The 19,880-nt window shown below is 28.9% G+C and overlaps 1 protein-coding gene and 1 long non-coding RNA gene across 6 annotated transcripts; both read right to left on the bottom strand.

The window, feature by feature from the left end:
* Positions 1-2,042: 2,042 nt before the first annotated feature.
* Positions 2,043-7,091, bottom strand: LOC111286638 (uncharacterized). Of its 5 annotated transcripts, XR_016342824.1 has the most exons (9): positions 6,667-7,089; positions 5,931-5,959; positions 5,615-5,816; positions 5,414-5,511; positions 5,287-5,333; positions 5,135-5,205; positions 3,881-4,102; positions 2,523-3,118; positions 2,045-2,395 (listed from the first exon to the last, which is right to left on the bottom strand). It is a non-coding gene; the product is annotated as an uncharacterized LOC111286638 (long non-coding RNA). The 5 variants fall into 5 exon arrangements; XR_016342825.1 differs by having other exon boundaries at positions 2,043-2,395; positions 2,523-4,102; positions 5,414-5,503; positions 6,667-7,091; XR_016342823.1 differs by having other exon boundaries at positions 2,045-2,400; positions 2,523-4,102; positions 6,667-7,090.
* Positions 7,092-8,255: 1,164 nt separating this feature from the next.
* On the bottom strand, positions 8,256-14,518 carry LOC111285372 (uncharacterized). The gene is made up of 4 exons (XM_022874794.2): positions 13,590-14,518; positions 10,322-10,605; positions 9,618-9,845; positions 8,256-9,023 (listed from the first exon to the last, which is right to left on the bottom strand). Exons 1-4 carry the CDS (start codon positions 13,999-14,001, stop codon positions 8,514-8,516), a joined length of 1,434 nt encoding a protein of 477 aa, XP_022730529.2. The 5' UTR covers positions 14,002-14,518; the 3' UTR covers positions 8,256-8,513.
* Between the last annotated feature and the right edge of the window lie 5,362 nt (positions 14,519-19,880).

Genomic DNA, 19,880 nt, shown 5'->3' with positions numbered 1-19,880 from the left:
TATAAAACTAACCTAAACCTCGCTCGGCTTAACCTATGAACACCTCTAATTATAATTATTTTTTATCTCAATAAAATTAGTGGTAAATCAACTAATAAGCCAAAAAATAATAATAAAATTTATTTTAGCTTAGGAAGATGATCTCAGTGTCTAAAACTTTGCAAAAAGTGGAATTTTGTCTTAAAGTAATTGACGCCAAATGTCAAATATTTATTAGTATTAAAAACAAATGTAAAGGATAAAAATGAACTTGAATTCTAAATTTTGAATAAAAAATTTAAATATAACTTTTTAAAATTTTGTGCAAATCTTTAGTGGACAAACATTAAGAGATAGAGGAAGTATATTATTTCACCTTATATATCATTTTAATTTGATGATAAAAGTTTTTTATTTTTTTAAAATAAAAATTAAATCATTATTTAAATAGTAATCTAATAACTCTTAATGATTTAAAATTACTATTGCATAAAATCATCAAATTCTTATTAAACATAGATATCATCATATATATATATGACAACAAGCTTGAGAGGTTGTATTTGTGTCAGCTGTACGAAAGGGCGCAAAGATATGCAGAGGCAGATGAGATCAGATTGGCTAAGAAAAATGGCAGAAATAAGGAACAAAGAACCACACTATAAGCATCAAAAGGAACCCTGTTATAAGCATCACCATTGAACTCCCAAGAGCCCATATTCTACATGCAATAAAAGAAGAAGGTATCTTGGAGAATTCCTCACCTCGCTGAAGGAAGAGGGCTTGACGAAACCCACAAAGGCATTGCGATTACCATTCTGGCACCGGAAGAAGGCACTGATCCTATGGATAAGTGTGTTGTGCGTCATGAATGTGATCGCCATCCAGGCAGAAGCAGGAAATGTAGCGTTTTAAAGCAGCAAGCAAGTGACCCCATGGTTATCTACTAGAAAAACTAAACCCAAAAATGCTGATGCGGAGGAATATGGCAGAAGAGAAACTAAGGGGTAGTATTGGTGAAATCCAGAAGTATATATAGTTGTGATGGCGTATATAACGTAGGCATCGGGGGTGATCTTATGAGATACTTCTAGTAAATTCCAGCAATGGAATCCTTTTTGTTCTTCACCTTATCGAGATCTTCGTTTTGATAGGTTCACTTCCTCTATACCACCATACACTACCATCAGGGGTGGCTCTTCTCCTTTGGTCCTTTTTTTCTCCCTTAAGCTAGAACCCTAAAAATAGATTTTTGAAACCTTAAATCCTCAGATATGCCATGCACTCAACTTTTTTTCTTTTAATTCCCTATATTTTTGGTATTTAGGTGGTTGTTTTTTTTCTATTGAGAATATTGAGATTTTTTTTTTTTAGTTTTTAAAATGTTGGATGTGGACTGCTAAGAGGAAGGTTGTGATATAGTTTTTTTCCATTTTAACTGGAAAATGATATTTTTTGGATGGTTTTCAATTGTTTGATCTTTACATTTCTTTTTTTTTTCTTTAATACTTCTCAAAATGAGGGAAATTGCTAAGCAGAGTCTCAGAGAGTTATGTTAGAAAGAAAATGGCTACATTGGCTGTCCATGCATTTGAACTTGGGGAATGTGCGGATGGCGGTGGATATACTGATTAGGCATCCAGTTTTTTTAGTAACACCTTTTATTAACTTGGATCCTTTAGGCTTTCTTATATTGGGTTAATTCCATGCAGTCATATTACTTCCACTTGTGCTTACGGGAAACAAAAGGCATTGGGTTGGGCTCAAACTATGATATGTTCTCTTACTTAATCAATTAACAACTAATTAATCAATTTTAAATCCAATTTATTCATTAATTATCTAAATTGAGCTGAACCTAATCCAGATTTTATAACTAATATTCCTTGGCTTAATTTATGAGTTATTTTTTTGCCTCAATTAGAAAGACTTTTTGGTATATAATTGCTAAAATGTTGCATGCTTGGATACATAACATGCACTAGAAGGATGCCCGAGCTTCGCTTCAAGACTTTTAATAACATTTGATTAAATTAATTTGTAAAATGTGAAAACATTTAAAATGATAATAAAAAAAATAAAACATTGAACAATTAAAATGATACGAAACAACTTTGTTTTCCAATTATGAAATGATTTGTAATTTTCTAAACTGTCTCTATTTCTTGCATGATGTATGACGTGCAATTTATGGGCAAATTCATGGCACACTATGCCTTCCATTTGAAATGCAATCCTTGCCTACACTGCTCATAATGGAATCGGTTGACCTTACAATAGATAGAAGATAATGAAACAATTATGACGGCTTACCACTAGCAAGCTATACCATCTTTAAGATACTTTGGAAGCTGCCTAAATGGAATGCCCCAAAGTTTTGATAAAAAGGGTAGAGTAGTAGGCAAATGAACAATGCCTGCACTAAACATGGTATAATCACATTAACATCCAACCAAGATCCAAAATAATACGACCATTAAAAGGAGACTTTAAGTAAAAATTGCCACAAAACCTAATACTGTAACTCAATACATAGTACTTACTAGAAATGAAGAACCATAGGAATTTACAACAAATAGATCTATTGAACCACCCTGCAACCAATGCAAGAAAATATTCTTTAATACAATGCATGCACTCACACAATTTTCTCAACCTTTTAAGTTACAATTTGACCAATAAAATGCAGGGACTTTCCAACAGTAAACATCAAACTTTTAATCGCTGTGCGGCATCCAAAAAGATTACTTCTTGCAAATGATTAAATATCACATGTTACATAAATGCATTATATAGAAATTGGAAATGGTTAGCTACTTAGATTTCAGTAAGAAAACCAAGAATCTTAAGCTCAATATCAGCTGCTTGCAATAAAAAAGAAACTATCATTAATAGATTCCAAAATATCCCAGCTTCCTCCAATGAATGACCAGTGCTGCATCCACTGCAGAAGTAAACATAAGTAACAAATCTAATTCTTAGCACCTGGCATAGGAAGAATCATTAAGGGAAAATTGGTAATTAGACATTATAAAAAGGTTGTGACAATGTATTAAATCACCATAATCCAGGCTCCATTTGGATAGGCGGCCAGTGCAGCTCCTACCACACTCAACATCCATCCAGAAGAACCTTGAAACTAATAAAAATATATATGTATTATTTGAATTAAATCAAAATAATGTTAGCAACTAAAACATAGATTTGCCTTCAAAATTAGTAGATTCACACAGAAGATGACACTATAGTAATATGAGTTAGTTGTGAAATGGAGAATGTATCGACGAATAAGAGATGCAAAGAAACTGCTTTACAATTGGACATCTTAGGTTGTTCTTTTTCATAATGAAACTCAAAGCGTATCCTGGATATGCACCCACCAATGTCTTTCCCAAAACTGTCACAATCTGTTTTCAACCCAAGAAGATAGATGAAAAATACTTATAAGATCACTAAGTTCATATAGAACCAAAAAAGGAGGCTTACCTCTACATATATTTTTGAGGTGCCTCCTGATAATGAGTTTTTTTGTGCGAATAACAAAAGCATAATCACCACAAATGACTTCTTGAATTAATACAGCCATGCGAAGGTCTTCGTGATTAAGTTTAGCTTTCCTACAACTAACATATGCTCTTTCATTCCACTTTGAAGCCTGAACTTGCATATAGTGGAAAAAAGGTCTCTTCAAGAGGGCGTGAATCATTTCGATAAATGACAAAATTGTTTTATAATTTATATTTCCAAAAGCTTTTAAAAGAAAATTTAAAATCCAAACATTTTACTACAATTAACATGTAAGAATTTTAATTAGTAATGGGCAAGACCAACACAAAGCATATGGTAATATACCAAAACCAAAAGTAGTAGTTGAGTTGCAACTACAATTAAAACTGCATACCTGTCATCATCTGATTTTACCATCCAGCTAGGGTTTCTTGACTGCCCCGAATGCTCTTGTTCTATCTTTCTCAGACCTAGCCTTATCAGCATATCCAAATAAAGCAGCCATCTTTTTCACCCAATATCTTGGGGGTGGTTTGTCCAAATCTGCCCATTTATAGTCTTCACCAAGGTTTGGGAAACAGTGGATAAAATTGCAGGCGGTTCCACAAGAACATGTCTGTTAATATGAGACAAAACAGATCATCAATTGCAGAGAAAACTCATTAAGAATTAGCATCAATAAAAAGCACAATGATTTTGATGGTCTTTTTCATTCATTTTTTTTTTCAATAACTCAATCCAACATACCATGGATAGTGGCAAATAACAAATGCTAATGAAGAAAAGTGTTACATAAAATGAGGAAGATGGAAGTAACTTAAATCTTAACTTCATAAATTCCGCACAAATGGCAACCTTCCATTTGGTAATGTTAACAAACTCACATTTTACTTATCATGAATCCATCACCCAAAAGAGAAATCGTAAAAAAAAAATAATTTTAGAAACAAAAAAACAAAAATGCTAATGGATATGATAATTGGTTTTATATTCTTAACAGCTGGCCATGCATGTTTGCATCTCTGGACAATAATGTAGTGGTCATGCATAATAGCTCTATCAAAAAATATGATTGCAGGCAAATATTTCATTTGTGGTTTATAACAGAACACATGAAACAGGTGTATGTCACCTTCAAAACTTCAAGGTGATTTTTGAAAACTTGTAAAGTCAAAGCTACTTTGCTCTTATTTGCAATATTGCAGCGTCTATGAATGAGTTCCTAAATTGACAGTGGTGTGATATATGGCACACAACCATTTATCACCCTTAAACACCAACCATCTTGCTACCTTCACCAAAGTAAATGTTGCTGTTGTTAGTTTGATTTCTCTCCTAAAATTTCAAAAACCTTATACCTTATTTCTAGCCACTTATTTGTACTCAGTAGACACAGCCAATTCATTTTGTTGTCCTGCATTACATCTGAACCCTTTTCCCTATGATCCAATACCTAATTCCCTGAGATTTCCATGCCTAATTCAAGTGAAAGAAATATATGGTGTTTTTTAAAACTATCTTACAGCATTAAAATCAATTTAAATCCTAAAGTTTAAAAGTATCTTAGTTAAGGAATTAAGATTAAAATGTGCATGGGTTCAGGAAAAAACTCAAGTATCTTATTTTTCAGAATTAAGTTCACGTTTACCTTAATTTGGTAAATAAAATTAAAGAATGTCTTGACATAGGAAAAAACGTTAAGTAGAACAACATCTCCATCTGTAGAAGAGAATGAATTGTTAGTACTTTATCGGTAATTATTCTTGTTTCAAACAGATATTAGAAAATTTTATGGCAAACCTGGGTTGTGTCCGGATTCATGGTGAAAATTGCTTCCAGAAAATTACCTAGAAAAGCAACCATAATTAAAGCACCCAAAATCATTATAACACCAATGATGCTAAAATTTTGAGATGATGAGGCCAACCATAAGAAGCATAGTAGAGATGTATTCATGAAATGGGTATTTCCTTCTCAAGCTAGGGATGAAGGCACCCATGATCATAACTGGCAGCACCTAAAATTCTTGACAATATTGTCAGAATTAACACAACAAAAGAGAGCATTACATTGCAGAATGTTACAATAGCTTCAGAAAGAACAATATACACAGTTTTTGACTTGTTACCTTTGTAGATTTAAACATAATTTGTGCAGGGTAGTTAAGGTAGGCCAGTGAACCCTTTATTAATCCATGAGAACCCATGAGAATAGCAGATAGTTTTACATATGTTTTCCGTGGATTGACCATTTGCTTCATAGTGAAGCCTTGAAGCCGTATCAATATCAGGTAAACAAATCCTTGGACAAAAGTAAAATAGCATCCATAGCTAGAACATTTGCAAGATTTAAGTCAATAAAAATCCAAGTATACATGTGGAAGCTGGCATATTTCAAGAAATACATATTATAAACAAAATGTGGGAAATTTCTGATGACTGTACCTGAACTAAAGCCTTTTATACACATATTCCTACAATTAAGCAAAAGAACACATAATCATCAGATTGAAAAGGTAACTTTTTTTTAAGTTACACTCATAATCATATATTACATCATATCTAATAAACTAACAAATTATATCATATCTAAACATCCAAATCCACACTCGTTGAGACTTAAACCTAGAAGCTCAAGATTTTAAGACCTTTTTCTTAACAATAAGCCAAGGCCTCATCGGAGATTGAAATGGGAACTTAAATACAATAAAACAGTTTAAAACATATTCATTGAATAATTTGACCACAGAAATCAACTGGTCAAAATAGTGAAATGGTAAATACGGAGAAAATACTTGAGACCAACGTTTCAACTAAGCTATTTCCAACTTTTGACAACCAAAAAAAAAAAAATAATAATAATACTATTAGAAATTCCTAACTCTCTTCCTCTTCCATGATTTTCGCAGCAAACAAACACGGAAAAAAATTCGGCATGCACGACTAGGAATTGGTCACATGCAAAGTCAAGAAACCATTGTAAATAAAATGAAAAATTTTCATAAAAGTTGCTAATTGAACACTCCGAAAAGTGGTCAAATAATGTTAAAAGACCGGAAGAACAAACCTCACAAACGATCTACACAACCCATTCTTTTTCCTATAAGAATTGCATGCAAAGCAAAACAAAAAGAATATATAAAACATGCAAAGAAAATAAAAATGGTTAAAGGAAAATTACCTAACCGAAAACCCCTTCCTCTTCCTCCTCGGATCTTCTCGCTTCATCCAGTGGCTACGTCCGTCTCTGGGAAGCATCTGGATAGCTTCAATTTATTTCAACAATACTGAAGAGAAGAGTAAGGCAGCTATAGTAGCATGAGATTGGAGGGTTTAAGTCTTAAGATTGGAGAGTTTACGTTTTGAGATTGGAGGGTTTTTAACGTTTGTTTTGAGTCAAGACAATAAAAATTTAGCAGAAGCTTCTCCCTTCAAGCTTTTTGGAGAAGCCATGTTCCCTCGATTTCCCTTTAATCCTTTTTTTTTTTTTTTAAACATTTGTTAGGTGTCCGATGTTATAGATGTTAGTGGATAGATTTACATTAGCAATCTTAAAGGAAAGGAAAAATAATTATTAGCAATGACATTTGATCGATTTAGATGTTTAATTGAACGAGACTTGCTCTTAATTGTAAAACTTGATTGGATTGAATTGAATTAGTTATAATACATAGATTAAAAGGTTTGAAATTAATTGGGTTCATGAATATTATTCATGAATATTTTTATTTTTATTATAAATTACATAAATTTAATTATTTATGAATTTAATTGTCAATGAATTTAGTGATTCATGAATTTATAATCTCTATGTATTTATTTAATTGAGGATGAATGCACTTTATATTTAGTATCATTTACATTTAATATTTTGAGTTTAAATTCACATATATTATTGAGTAATATAAATAATTATGAATCAAACTCAAATTTCATGAATCTAATTATTCATGAATTTAATCATTCAAAAATATATGATATACATGAATTTAATTAATTATGGATGAATGTATTTACTGATTAATGTTATTTAAATTTAACATATCTATTAAATATTATAAGTACATATAAATCAAATCCAAATAATTATATTTTAATTTGATTTTTTTAAAAAATTTCAATATGTTGTAAAAGTAAAAAGTATTTGTTTTGTATAGTTAGAAGTTAAGTTTTACTTTTAGTTTTAAACATCAATATGGTTCCATTGGAATGAATTTATTGATTTGTTCACTTGAGGTATTATTTTATAAAATATTTATTATTTATTTTATATTTAATAAAAATTGTGACCCGAACGAAGCCGGGTAATTTTCTAGTAATAATTGATGTCACTCCACTCAATGTGGCTACACCCGTAATTTTACACTGAACTTTTAACCTTGGGGGTTTAAGCAATGAGAAATCATAACAACTTACTAGCAGTATCAAAATATACAAGTACTTTGAATTTATCCGCTCTATGCATACGAGCTATGTACGTTAAAGAAAAAGGAAATTACGTAACTACTTTCATGGTTGGTAGTTTTTTCAATTGGATGCATGAACAATATATAAAATAAAATTAATTAAAAGTATTTAAATTGTCATATCATTAAATGACATTTATATCATTCATTTTATCTAATATTATAATGATTTTACTTGAATTTTGTATTAATTGCTCAAATGAGTTGGCGTCTTATGACCTGTGATACCACATCGAGACAAAAACTTTATTATAGTAAAAACAATTAACTTACCAAAAAAAAAAAAAACACGAAGAACAAAACATAAAAAAGAAGAAAATGAATGTCACTCAATGCCACAAAGTTCCTGTATGATATACACACCAACAATGTAAAAGTACATCCAAAAACCATGTATCAATTTCTAATCATGATGTGTAAGCTATATATATATACGAGTTCAGTGGATTTTCTAGATCAAGCTATCTAATTGTAACTAGCTTCGATCAAAGGACACAGCTTCCCGTAAAATTTTTTGATATATACACCATGAAGCATAGAATCATCATAGGAGGTACAAAAATCACACCCAGTTGTTAGGAAGTGAAAAATCATGAAATCTAAAGGAGACCTCCCCAGCAGTGTCTCTCTGTAGTCTGCGATCTGGCTGCTCGCTTGTGGCTATGCTCTCATTTGGTTCTTCAGGTGGCAGAGGCACTATTTGATTGTCATTAGGTTGGTGGGCTAATCTAACTTCGGGTGGCAATGGTAACACTGACGGAGAAGGAACCCTAAGCCTGGCATTGCCAAAACCTTGGGAAACCAATGATTGATCCCACAAGAAGACATGCATTAGAATTGGCACATTGGCATGCCGGTGTAGCGAGAGCTTCTGACTTAGGGAAACAGTATCAAAGCATCGAACAGCTCCTGTTGAAGAAACCATCCATGGAAGAACCTTCTGATTTGATAATCTTGAGACAACCAGCAGCCTAGATGCACTCACTGATTCTTTGTATAGAGTGCTGAGTCCCGATCTTGTTGAAGGCAGATTTTCATCACCATCAATAACAGATGATATATAGATGAAACCCTGTTATTACAGAGAAAATAATAAGCAAATACTGTAATAAATTTCTCATATTATCCTCCAATTATTGGATGAGCACAAGCAGACCTCCCCTCTAATAATCTCTTCCAAGGTTTATTCTGAATCTTGGTTTCTATTTTAATATATCTAACTCCTAACAATTCATACCGTTATGTGCCTTGGTACTTTATGATAATTGAGACTATAGTGAGATTATATACTGATTTTCCTTTCCAAGTATTTTCATTAAGTAAAACTATGAATGTCTCCTACTCTTTATCATATTCTTCCATTAACAGGTAATTCATCCTTTAAGCAACATTAAGATTAGCTACTTTATATAACAAGAAAAATGGACAAAGATGTCCAAACTTAAAAACTATGAAGAGATATCATGTCTTAGTTTGGATCAAGATCATGACCATTCAGATTTTCTTTCTTTCTTCTTTCTCTTGCTAAACTATTGATCAAATTAGTTTCTCATCCCATTTTTTAAAGTATCAAGGTTTTTCATATGAGAAATATGTTAGTAATTTCTTTTCCATCCCCTTCAAATGAAATCTTAGAGTCACAATCATCAAGAATCAGATGGCATACCTCTTCTGTGCGGCTGATGGCAAAACCAAGCTTTGTGTCATCTTCTTTTAGTTTGATCTCAATTGCAATTTCTCCCACAAGCGGGGCATACCATAGACGAACTGCTCGAACAACTCCAATGTCAACCCCATGGTAGTCCTCAAAACCATATAGGCTTGCATTGGCTAGGTTTGATAAATCAGATAATGACCCAGCATTTACAGTAGCTGAGGCTGTCTCTCCGGAAATCTGCTCAAAATATTAAAGAAGAAAATTTAGTTCCAATAATCAGATGAACATGAATCATCTCCCCTAAATGGTCAACCTGAGAGAGTGGTAACCAGTACCCTAAGAATGCAGACCAGAGAATTGCCTTGAACCCTAGCCCCTTAATGTCCTACATCATGTGATGGAAGGTAAAGCAGAAAGAAGAGTGCTTAAGGATGCTTAAATTCAGTAGGACGATTCAATTAACAGAAATAATTCTGTAAACATTGTTCCATGCAGCACATATAAACATATGTGGCTACTAATGTGTCATGTTCTTTTTTTTTTTTTTTTGGTTTTCTAACCATCTGTATCATTTAGCTACTAAAAGGCACGCTTGTGTATATAAAACTATCAAATGTTAATATCAGTGGAGCAACAACTCCCTAGTACATCAATTGAAGATATTGACTTGATACAGCTTATAACGTAAAGCTTTTGAGGCTAGGAGACTGTACCTTAGTAAGCAAGGATTCACTCTGGATATTCATGAAAACAATGGGGACCCCAGAGGCCTGAGATGCAATAAGCCAAGCATTTGCTCGAGCAAGGGTATCCTCCAAGTCATTATATCGAGAGGCCACTCTATCTGAAGCTTTTGGAAGGAGGAGAATAGAAAGAAAACAACTTGAGTTTGGAACTGATAGTACCTCCAGCATCCTCCTCTCCCATGGATATGAGACATATCCATCCTGAAGCCTTGTCCTTGATAGTTCACTGACCATCCTGGAGTTTCTTGAAGCTGCAACGTCATTATTTAACTTTGCGTCAGAAATTAGAAAGATTGAAGAAGATTCAAACTTTTATTTTCAACAAGTTAAGGCTCAGTGCAGAACATTTATCGATAGTTCTAGAAAATTTCTATGCAATGATTAAAGTATACGGATACCCAGGTGCAAAAAGGGTGAAAAAGAAAGGATCATAAACATTCCATTCATCTAATTAAACTGATTATTCAGTTATTCTATTCAAAAGTATAAATCCAGCAACCCATATTACTGGATAAGTTGAGAACAGTGACCTTTAAGGGGCATTAAACAAGGATCATGTAGGCGTATTTAAAACTTATCGAAACATGCATTGTAGGTTACATCCATATTAGTATACTAGCATTTCAAATATCTTTTTATCATTGATGCCAGTAGAGATGAGGAATGGTAAAAAATAACATAAACTAAAATGGTTACAAATTACATTTCTGCAGGCTGTCCCTTCTCCTATTCTAAAGCATTATTGGTTACAAAGGTAGTCCCTCTACCAATTGCAAACAATTTATCTTCATCGTGCCTTCCATCATTTCAGGTTATAAAATTCTAAGCCGACAAGAGACTAAAAGGATTTTGATAAATTCCATTTTTGAACGTGTACGTCCCTAATTAGCCCTTTATCTACGCTTTAGAAGTCCCAAGGCTAGTGGAAGCCAGCAAAGATCCAACTCAGTTCCCCGTTTTCCCACTAGGACCTTTTTTTCAAGCTGTTATCTTTTCTGGTCTGAACTCTAGAGCCTACCAATGGAACTCAGGTGTGAAAAGCAAAGCAGATTTTGAAAAGTGGCTGAACTGTTTTGGTTGTAATCAAGCAAAGCAAAATTTCGGTCAATTAACAAAACAAAGAAACATCATTCATATCACGCGGTCGAGAAAAACAAATGTTTGAGAATGATAGTACACCACAAAAAAAGGAAACTAGGTTGACTATCAAGCTAAGCTTCCATTTTTATCAGAATATGGCTAGTGGTAGTGGGCCATTGTGATCATGACTAAAGTTTTTCTACATTACCTTGTCAACAAATTACAATCCACAATTATCTTACATGATTAATGAATAAATGCGACTGACTTCTTCACCTACCCATGTCAAAATCACTTGTGAGCATTAAAATTATAGTTTAACCTCTAGTAGTTTGAATGCAACTTTAGAAGTTCTGCCCTATGACAAAGGTTCTTATAAAAGATCTGATAATTTTAAATATAGAGGTGATATTATAAAAGTACGACACGAAAAAAATATGAAATAATTTGACAAAAATCATAAAAAATATTTTATATTTAATATATTAACAAAAATTTAATACGAAAATTTTTCATATTTTATATGACTAAAGACAATTAAGATACTGTCTATTTAAAAAACCAAAGTTGAATTGAAAAAAATAAATAAAAAGGTAGTCAAGCTGTTGCAATAGTAGTAGTTGCTTATTTTTTAATCATTCAATTAAACACAAAAAATAAAAAAATTGTACCAAAACTTAGGAGAGAAGCAAACAGGATCGAACATTAAAAAAAAAAACCTACATATTGAAAATAAATTGGTAGCAAAAAAAATTCTTATCCATAAAAAAGGATTATATCTTCAAGCTGCTTCTGAATTCCAGCTAGCAAGTGTACCCCATTGTCACCCAAAAAAGCATGGGTCACAACAAAGCAAAGAAAAATCCGATAGATTTCGTAGTATTTTGTGAAAAGGGAACACTAGGAACAGTCGTCCCAAGCACCGTGCTTTATCACTTGGCTTCTATATATTATTAATATTAATAATATAATGTGTCGAATCAAGTTTAGGCTTCCATTCAAAACTTATTGTAATCAGAGAAACATGTGTGACTAATAAGTAACTCAATTTTTGGATAAGTCTATTATAATCTTGTAGGTGTATTTGATTTGTTTATTTTATAATGTATAAAATTATAAAATTATAAAATTTAATCTAATTTGAATTAATATTTATATGATTATATTTGAATCAGATTTTAACATTTGATTCGTTTTTAAATTTTAAAATTTTAAATATTATTTAAAATATAATTTTTAATATATTTAAATAAATTTAGACAAATATAATAATTTTTATTTTATAAAAAATTAAAATATATACAACTTAATAAAAATATGTAATTTTGGTTGATTTTAATTTTTTTATTTTTATTCTAAAATCAAATTTAAGCTTAATATATTTATTTAATATATAAATTTAATTCAAATCAAATAAAAAATTAGATCTAAATCCAATATTATAATTTCGAATGATTTTTCAATTTTTTAATCTTGGTAGACTTGGGTGGGTTGTGCTTAATTTCTTACTGTAATTAATGAAATATATTAAAATTATTGAATTAACAAAATAAGTTTCTTAGCAAGTTAAAAAAAATAAATGAATATAGAAGTGATTAATACTATATTTAATCTTCTATGTAATAAATATTAAAAAATCTGGTTGAGATAAAATTAATCATGAAAAGCATTAAATTTTAAGCCTTTCAAAATAATTATAATAAGATATTTTAAAAAACTAATATATATAAGAGTATATTAATGTTCAAATACTCCAGTTAATGATAAAAAAAATGAATTACTTGGCAATTGACTGCCGAATCAAGTAACCAATTTAAATTATAAATATTGTAAGACGTGGCTTCCTAAATGTCAAATATTGAAGCGCCGTGATTGGGACGAGTGTCCCAGCATTCCACTTGTAAAAATCTTGAGTGAACCCCCCAAAAAAAAATTTAAGAATCGGGAAAGAAAAAAGTGATTACACGTGAATTAAGACTACATTTTGTACCGAACAGACGTGAGGGAATCCAATCCAAGGACAGAATCACATGTCTAAAGTCAAAGCAAAAAAATTCCGAATTTCTGTTCTTTTAAAGAAAAAAACAGAAGCCGGCGCTCGACTCGACATCCAACTCGGTGGGTAATTTGTAAAAATAAAAAATAAAAAACTCACCTTGCAACTCGAAGCACTCGGACTCAGAGCGATCAGAAAACCCGACAGCGTAATTGGGATCGGCTATAGACCTCAACATATATTGCTTTTTCCCGCCAGACTCGTTAGGCACGATACACGCTTGCAGCTGAGCGAACTCGTCGCTGCCTCGCCTAACTCGGACGAGAATCGAGGTCTCCTTATTCTTATAGGAGCTGTAAAGAATCTTCTGGACTCCGCTCTTGCCGCCTTTGAAAGGTGCCTTATGGGTGAGTCCAGAGCCAGATCCTATTCGAATCTCCTCAACAATATCCCCAGTCTGGAGCATGTCTCCGGTCCATTCGTCGGCTTTTGAGCTCCCTTTTAGACATTCGATTGATAGCACGGTCAGCGATCTCATGCTCTCCGATTGTAGGGTTCGATCCATGGGCATTTTCGGGTCGGATCGGGCAGAAAGCTATATAATTCTTTATTTAACAAAAAAAAAAGAAAAATTCCTCTCAATGGTCACCAATTCATATTCAAGAGAAGAAAAAAATATAAGAAAACTTGTGGGCTTTTTGTTTTTGTGAGACAAAAAGAAAATTAAGTAGAGAAAATCTTCAAAGAGAGAAAGAAAGAGGTTTTTTGGAAGGGAGAAGGGAGTGGGGACGTTTGGAAAAAGAAGGGAGACATGGGAATGTGATGATGATAACGATGATGGCTTATTCAATTAGTTATGTTTTAAAGGGCAAATATGGTTTGCAAAAAACGTTGAACTTGAAAGAAAGGAAAAAAAAGAAAAAAAGAAAAATGGAAGCGATGGGTCAAAAGGCAATAATGTAGAAATAGAAATGGAATGAAAAAGAAGTTGAATATGTATGAATGCTAAAGGTACGGAATGATAATTTCGGGGAAATGTGCAGGCACGGTAGTAGTACCGAAGCCTAACCCCCTCGTTGTCTTCTTCTCTGGTACTTTATTTCACCCAAAGTTAATATATATATATAAAAGGGAGGATTAATTTATATTAATATAAAATGTTTAGTTTTATACTATTTTTAATTGGTGAATTTAATAAAATTAAGAGATAAAAGAGATAGGTTAAAAAGATAAAAATAATTTAATTTTTTTAATTTATTAAAATTAATGGTAAAAAAATATAAATTTATCTTTTATGTATATGTGTATATGAGTAAATAGCACATGATTATTAAGCTTTGAGTTAAATTTTATTTAGTCTTTAATTTTTAAAAACTTTTAATTAGGTTTTTAATTTTTAAAGTTATCTTATTTTAATTTTTTTTGTCTATAAAATCATATAATTTAACGATAAATATTAACTAATATCACATGTATGGAGTTAGTGGGCATCTAACATAGCAAATGAATGAATGAAAATAAAATTTTATTCAAAGTTTAAGGACTAATGATATTTTATCCCCTAATTTTTTATGTATTTTATAATATATTAGGCTTAAAATAATATTTTATATTTTGTTATTATATAATTTATTAGTTAAATATTTTTTATTTCTAATAGAAAATAAATTTTCAAAAATTAAAATTAAGTTTAAATATCAAGATCCTTTTTCAAAATTTCATATCATTTTAAAAAAAAATTATTTTTTTAAAAATATTATTTCATAGATAAATAATAGTAGAGAATATTAATTTCTACAAAAATTCTATTTTCTCTTAAAAATACTAGATATCATATTCTTCTTCCTTTTGCAAATATATTTTATGCAATATATTTTCTATAACAAAAAAAATTAAAAATTAAAAATTAAAATTAAAACAAAATAAGTATAAAAAATTACTTTTATATTTAAAATATAATTTATAAATTATTATAATTTAAAATATTTTTAGTTTTTGTTATGATGTGATTTTAAGTAAAATAATATTTTTATAGAAAATAATTTTTTAAAAATTAAAATTAAGTTAAAAATTAAAAGTCCTTTTAAAAAATTCGATATTATTTTAAAATATTAAGTAAAAATTTTCATATCATTTCAAAAAATAGATGTATTAATCTATTCAAAAATTTATTTTTTATCCAAAAAAATCTATGCTGAATCTATTTTCTATAAAAATTTTATCTTTATATAAAATAAAAATATTATTTTCAATTATATGATTTTTTTCTTATTGGATTGACAATGTAAAGAACTTTCTAATTGTCTTTTTTTTTTTTTTAATTTTTTATAAATATAATAATTTAATGAAGAATAAATTCAAAAATAGTTTTTTTCAATAGAAAAAAAATTATGAATAGATTAATATATTGATTTTTTAAAATGTTTTAGAAAGTTTTATTTGATATTTTAAAAAGATTTGAAGTTTTTTATTTAATTTTTTAAATCGATACAGACAATTCTACATAATTTTTTAAAATGATATAAAAATTTTTCAAAAGAATTTTGAAAATTTGAAGTTAATTTTAATTTTTGAAAATATATTTTCTATTAAACTAAAATGTTAACTAATAAATTATATTATAATAAAAATATAAAAATAATATTTTAAATTTAATATTATATAAAATATTTCTAAAATATAAAAAATCGAGATAGTAATATCTTTGATCCTTAAACTTTGAGTGAAATTTTATTTTAATCATTTCATTTGTCATGTGAGATGTCAATTGGCATTATCCACGTGACACGTTAAATGACTTCATAAACGTAAGGATCAAATTAAGACAACTTTAAACACTTGGGGATTTAATACTATTAACTCATATATATATATAATATTAATCAATAAACTTAAACACGTTGCATAATTAAAAATTATCATGAAAGTATGATAGTAATTTATTATTGGATAACAATTATAATGTTGAATAAAAAAAATTAAAGCGCAAGTATAAATAAGTAATTTAAAGGATAAATTGGGTTGATTTTAAATTCTTTCTAAAATAAGAGTTGAATAAATATAAATAGGAAAGTAACAATTCAATAAATAAATATATATAAATTTGATTATGTGTAGAGAATATTTTAACACCTCACAATACCCATTCTAATGATAATATCAATTAATTATGTGTTATTTTAATATTAATATTAATTTAAGGGTCTTATTTATTTATTTTTGTTTTTTTATGTTATTAATTAATCTAAAATTTATTTTATAAAAATTTATTTTATTGGAAAGTTTCTAAAAATATTCTTCCTAATAGACTTGGTAAAATTATTTTGGAAAATTCTTCACCTAGGAATTCTCGAGATGATCACTTTCATGTTCCTTTCTTAATTCATCATAAGGTGAATATGATTTACAATTAAAATTACATGATGAAATAATCACATTACCTTATTTACAAAATTTTAAAATAAATATCACAACACATAAAAAAGGGTTAAATAAATAAATAAACCAAATATATAAGAAAAAGTTAGATAATAAATAAATCAATTAAGTTACTAAAAAAAATAGAAAAGTAAAAGAAAAAAAAGTTAGAAATGTAAACAAAAGTTAGATAACAAATAAATTACTTAATTAAAAAAAAAATAAAAAATAAAACAAAAACCGAAAAAACAAAAGAAAATAGAAAAAAAGAAACCTATCGATCGAGTAGGGTTTCATGGAGTCAGTATGCAAATCCTACTAGGTTAAGACATGGATCTTCAATTTTTTGCGCCCAAAAAAGTGACATTCCAGCCAAGGCATTTAAGCAAAAAACCTTTTTTTCCTTTTGCTTTTCCCTTTCTCCTTCTTCATCTAGATGCATTCTCTCCTTACCTCTGACCTCTGTCTATGAATCTTAGTTATTGACATAAGAATCTTCAAAGGAGTGCCATAAAAAATTCAAGATTTGGACAAAATCTTCAATGCAAACTTCAAAACCCATTAAAAAATTCAAGATTTTTTAGAAATTTTTAGAAAAAAAACTCAAAGTTTTCCTATTCTTCTAAACTCCCGAAATTCTTTAGCCAAATTCTTTCTCCTAAGATCTAGCTTGAGAATCTAAATCAAACTAATTCCAAACAAATCACACTGTCAGAAACCAAAATTGAAATTTTCTTGCCCACTAATTGCTATCTATTGATTCTAACTCTCTTTAATCTGTATAACTAAGCCTAGATATAAAACTAACCCTTGAATTTCACCACTAAGAATTTATCAAATAAAACATTGCTGAATTATATTTTTTCTTTGCCTATTTCCTTCATCATTGTTGATTGATTTTTCTATGTACTTGTCTGGATTCTTTAAATAGTGATCTAATGGAACAAAAACTTCTCCTAATTACTTTCACAAGGATTTGGCTGTAGAGTTTAACTTTAATTGCATTCGAGTCTCTCCAAAAAATCAACCCAAATATATTATACATTTGATTATAATTTTTAATCCAACCAAAAGTGTAGCAAAAATTTAAATTCCAACATAATTCCAAGAATTTTATCCAATCTGGTTCTCCATTTTGTAATTTCAACTTTTTTTAAAACAAGCAAAATAAAAAAAATAAAATAGATAAAAGAGGATTAATTTATATTAGTTTTATACTATTTTAAAATAGTGAATTTAATAAAATTAAGAGATAAGAGAGATAAGTTAAAAAGACAAAAAAATAATTTAATTTTCTCTTTTCAATATATTAAAATCAATGGTTAAAAAATATAAATTGATCCTTTATATATATATATATATGTATATATGTATATGAGTAAATAGCACATGGTTGTTAAGTTTTGAGTAAAATTTTATTTTAGTCTTTAATTTTTAAAATGTTTTAATTAGGTCTTTAATTCACAAAGTTATTTTATTTTGGTCTCTCTATCTATAAAATCATTTAAATTAAGGATAAATGTTAATTGATATCACATGGATGGAGTTAGTTGGCATCTAACATAGCAAACGAATGAATCAAAATAGAATTTTATTTAAAGTTTAAGGACTAATGATGTTCTATCCCTAATTTTTATACATTTGATTCTGATTTTTAATCCAACCAAAAGTGTAACAGGAATTTTAATTCCAACATAATTCCAAGAATTTTATCCAATCTGATTATCCATTTTGTAATTTCAACTTCTTTTTTTTTTAACAATCAGAATAAAAAAATGAGAAATAAATAAAATAAAATTGAAAATTAAAAATAATTAAATCTAACTAAAGCCCTAAACAAAATTGGATGTCTATAGTTGCTTTTCTTTGCAAGTTTAGGTCATAATCTAACAAAACATATATTTTTTAAAAGATTCTTTTAAATAGGGACTCAATAACTTTAAAATTTAAAAGGTTCCTCTAAATAAATACTTAAAAACTTTGAAAATTTAAAAGGTTTCTCTAAATAGAGATTATGAAACTTAAAAAAAAAAAAGGTAAAAGATTTCTCTAAACACAGGTTCGATAATTTTAAAATTTTAAAATATTTCTCTAAACAGGGGTTATGAACTTCAAATTTTAAAATTTTGATTAAAGTTATAAATTGGATTGAGTCAAAGTCTGAAAATAAAATGAGCTGGACTGAGCTGAAGTCTAAAAGTGAAATGATTCAAAATTTTAAATTTAAAGATTCACAATTAAAGTTAAAAATTCACAATTGAAAATTCAAAAATTCCCAATTGAAATTTAGAAATTCTCCCTTTAAAACTTCAATGATTCACATTTGAAAATTTTCAAAAATTCACATCTAAAATATCAAGTTTTGAATTTGAAAAATTTAGAGATTCACATAAAAAATTCAAAGATTCACTTTTGAAAAATTTTATAGATTGACATTTAAAATTCAAAGTTTGCATTTGAAGAAATTTTAGAGATTCACATCTAAAATTCAAAAGTTCACATTTAATAGATTTAGAAATTCACATATGAAGTTAAAGATTCATATATGAAAAATTTTAGAGATTCACATCTTACATTCAAATATTCACATTAGAAAATTTTAGAGATTCATATTTAAAATTAAAAGATTCTCATTTGAAAAATTTTAGAAATTCACATATAGAATTCAAAAATTCTCATTTGAAAATTTTACAGATTCACTTTTAAAATTCAAAGATTCATATTTGAAAATTTTAGAGAATTACATTTGAAATTCAAAATTTTTAAATTTGAAAAATTTTAGAGATTTATATCTAAAGTTAAAAAATTTACACTTGAAAAAATTTTAAAAAGTTTTCCTTAACCAAAGCTTCATATATTATATTAAAAATTCTTCTCAACTGAGGCAATCTCATCTTGAAAAGTCTCCTCTATCTAAGGCTTAAAAATCTCATCTTGACAAATTTACCTTATTCAAGGTTGAGGAAATCTCATTTAGACAAATTTAACTCATTTGAGCCTTAAAAATATCATGTTGACAGCTTTACCTCATTT

This window comes from Durio zibethinus, chromosome 6, assembly GCF_047325235.1.
Source record: "Durio zibethinus cultivar Kanyao isolate XHJ-2024 chromosome 6, ASM4732523v1, whole genome shotgun sequence".
Taxonomy (NCBI): domain Eukaryota; kingdom Viridiplantae; phylum Streptophyta; class Magnoliopsida; order Malvales; family Malvaceae; genus Durio; species Durio zibethinus.
Note: the sequence above shows the minus strand (reverse complement) of the source record. Positions and strands in the feature narration are given on the sequence as shown.

Coding starts and splice junctions, on each gene's coding strand:
- LOC111285372 (XM_022874794.2), bottom strand. CDS start 14,001: ATGCCCATGGATCGAACCCTACAATCGGAGAGCATGAGATCGCTGACC. Junction 9,846..10,321: donor GTGAATCCTTGCTTACTAAG/GTACAGTCTCCT, acceptor TATTTTGAGCAG/ATTTCCGGAGAGACAGCCTC. Junction 9,024..9,617: donor CCATCAGCCGCACAGAAGAG/GTATGCCATCTG, acceptor CTGTAATAACAG/GGTTTCATCTATATATCATC.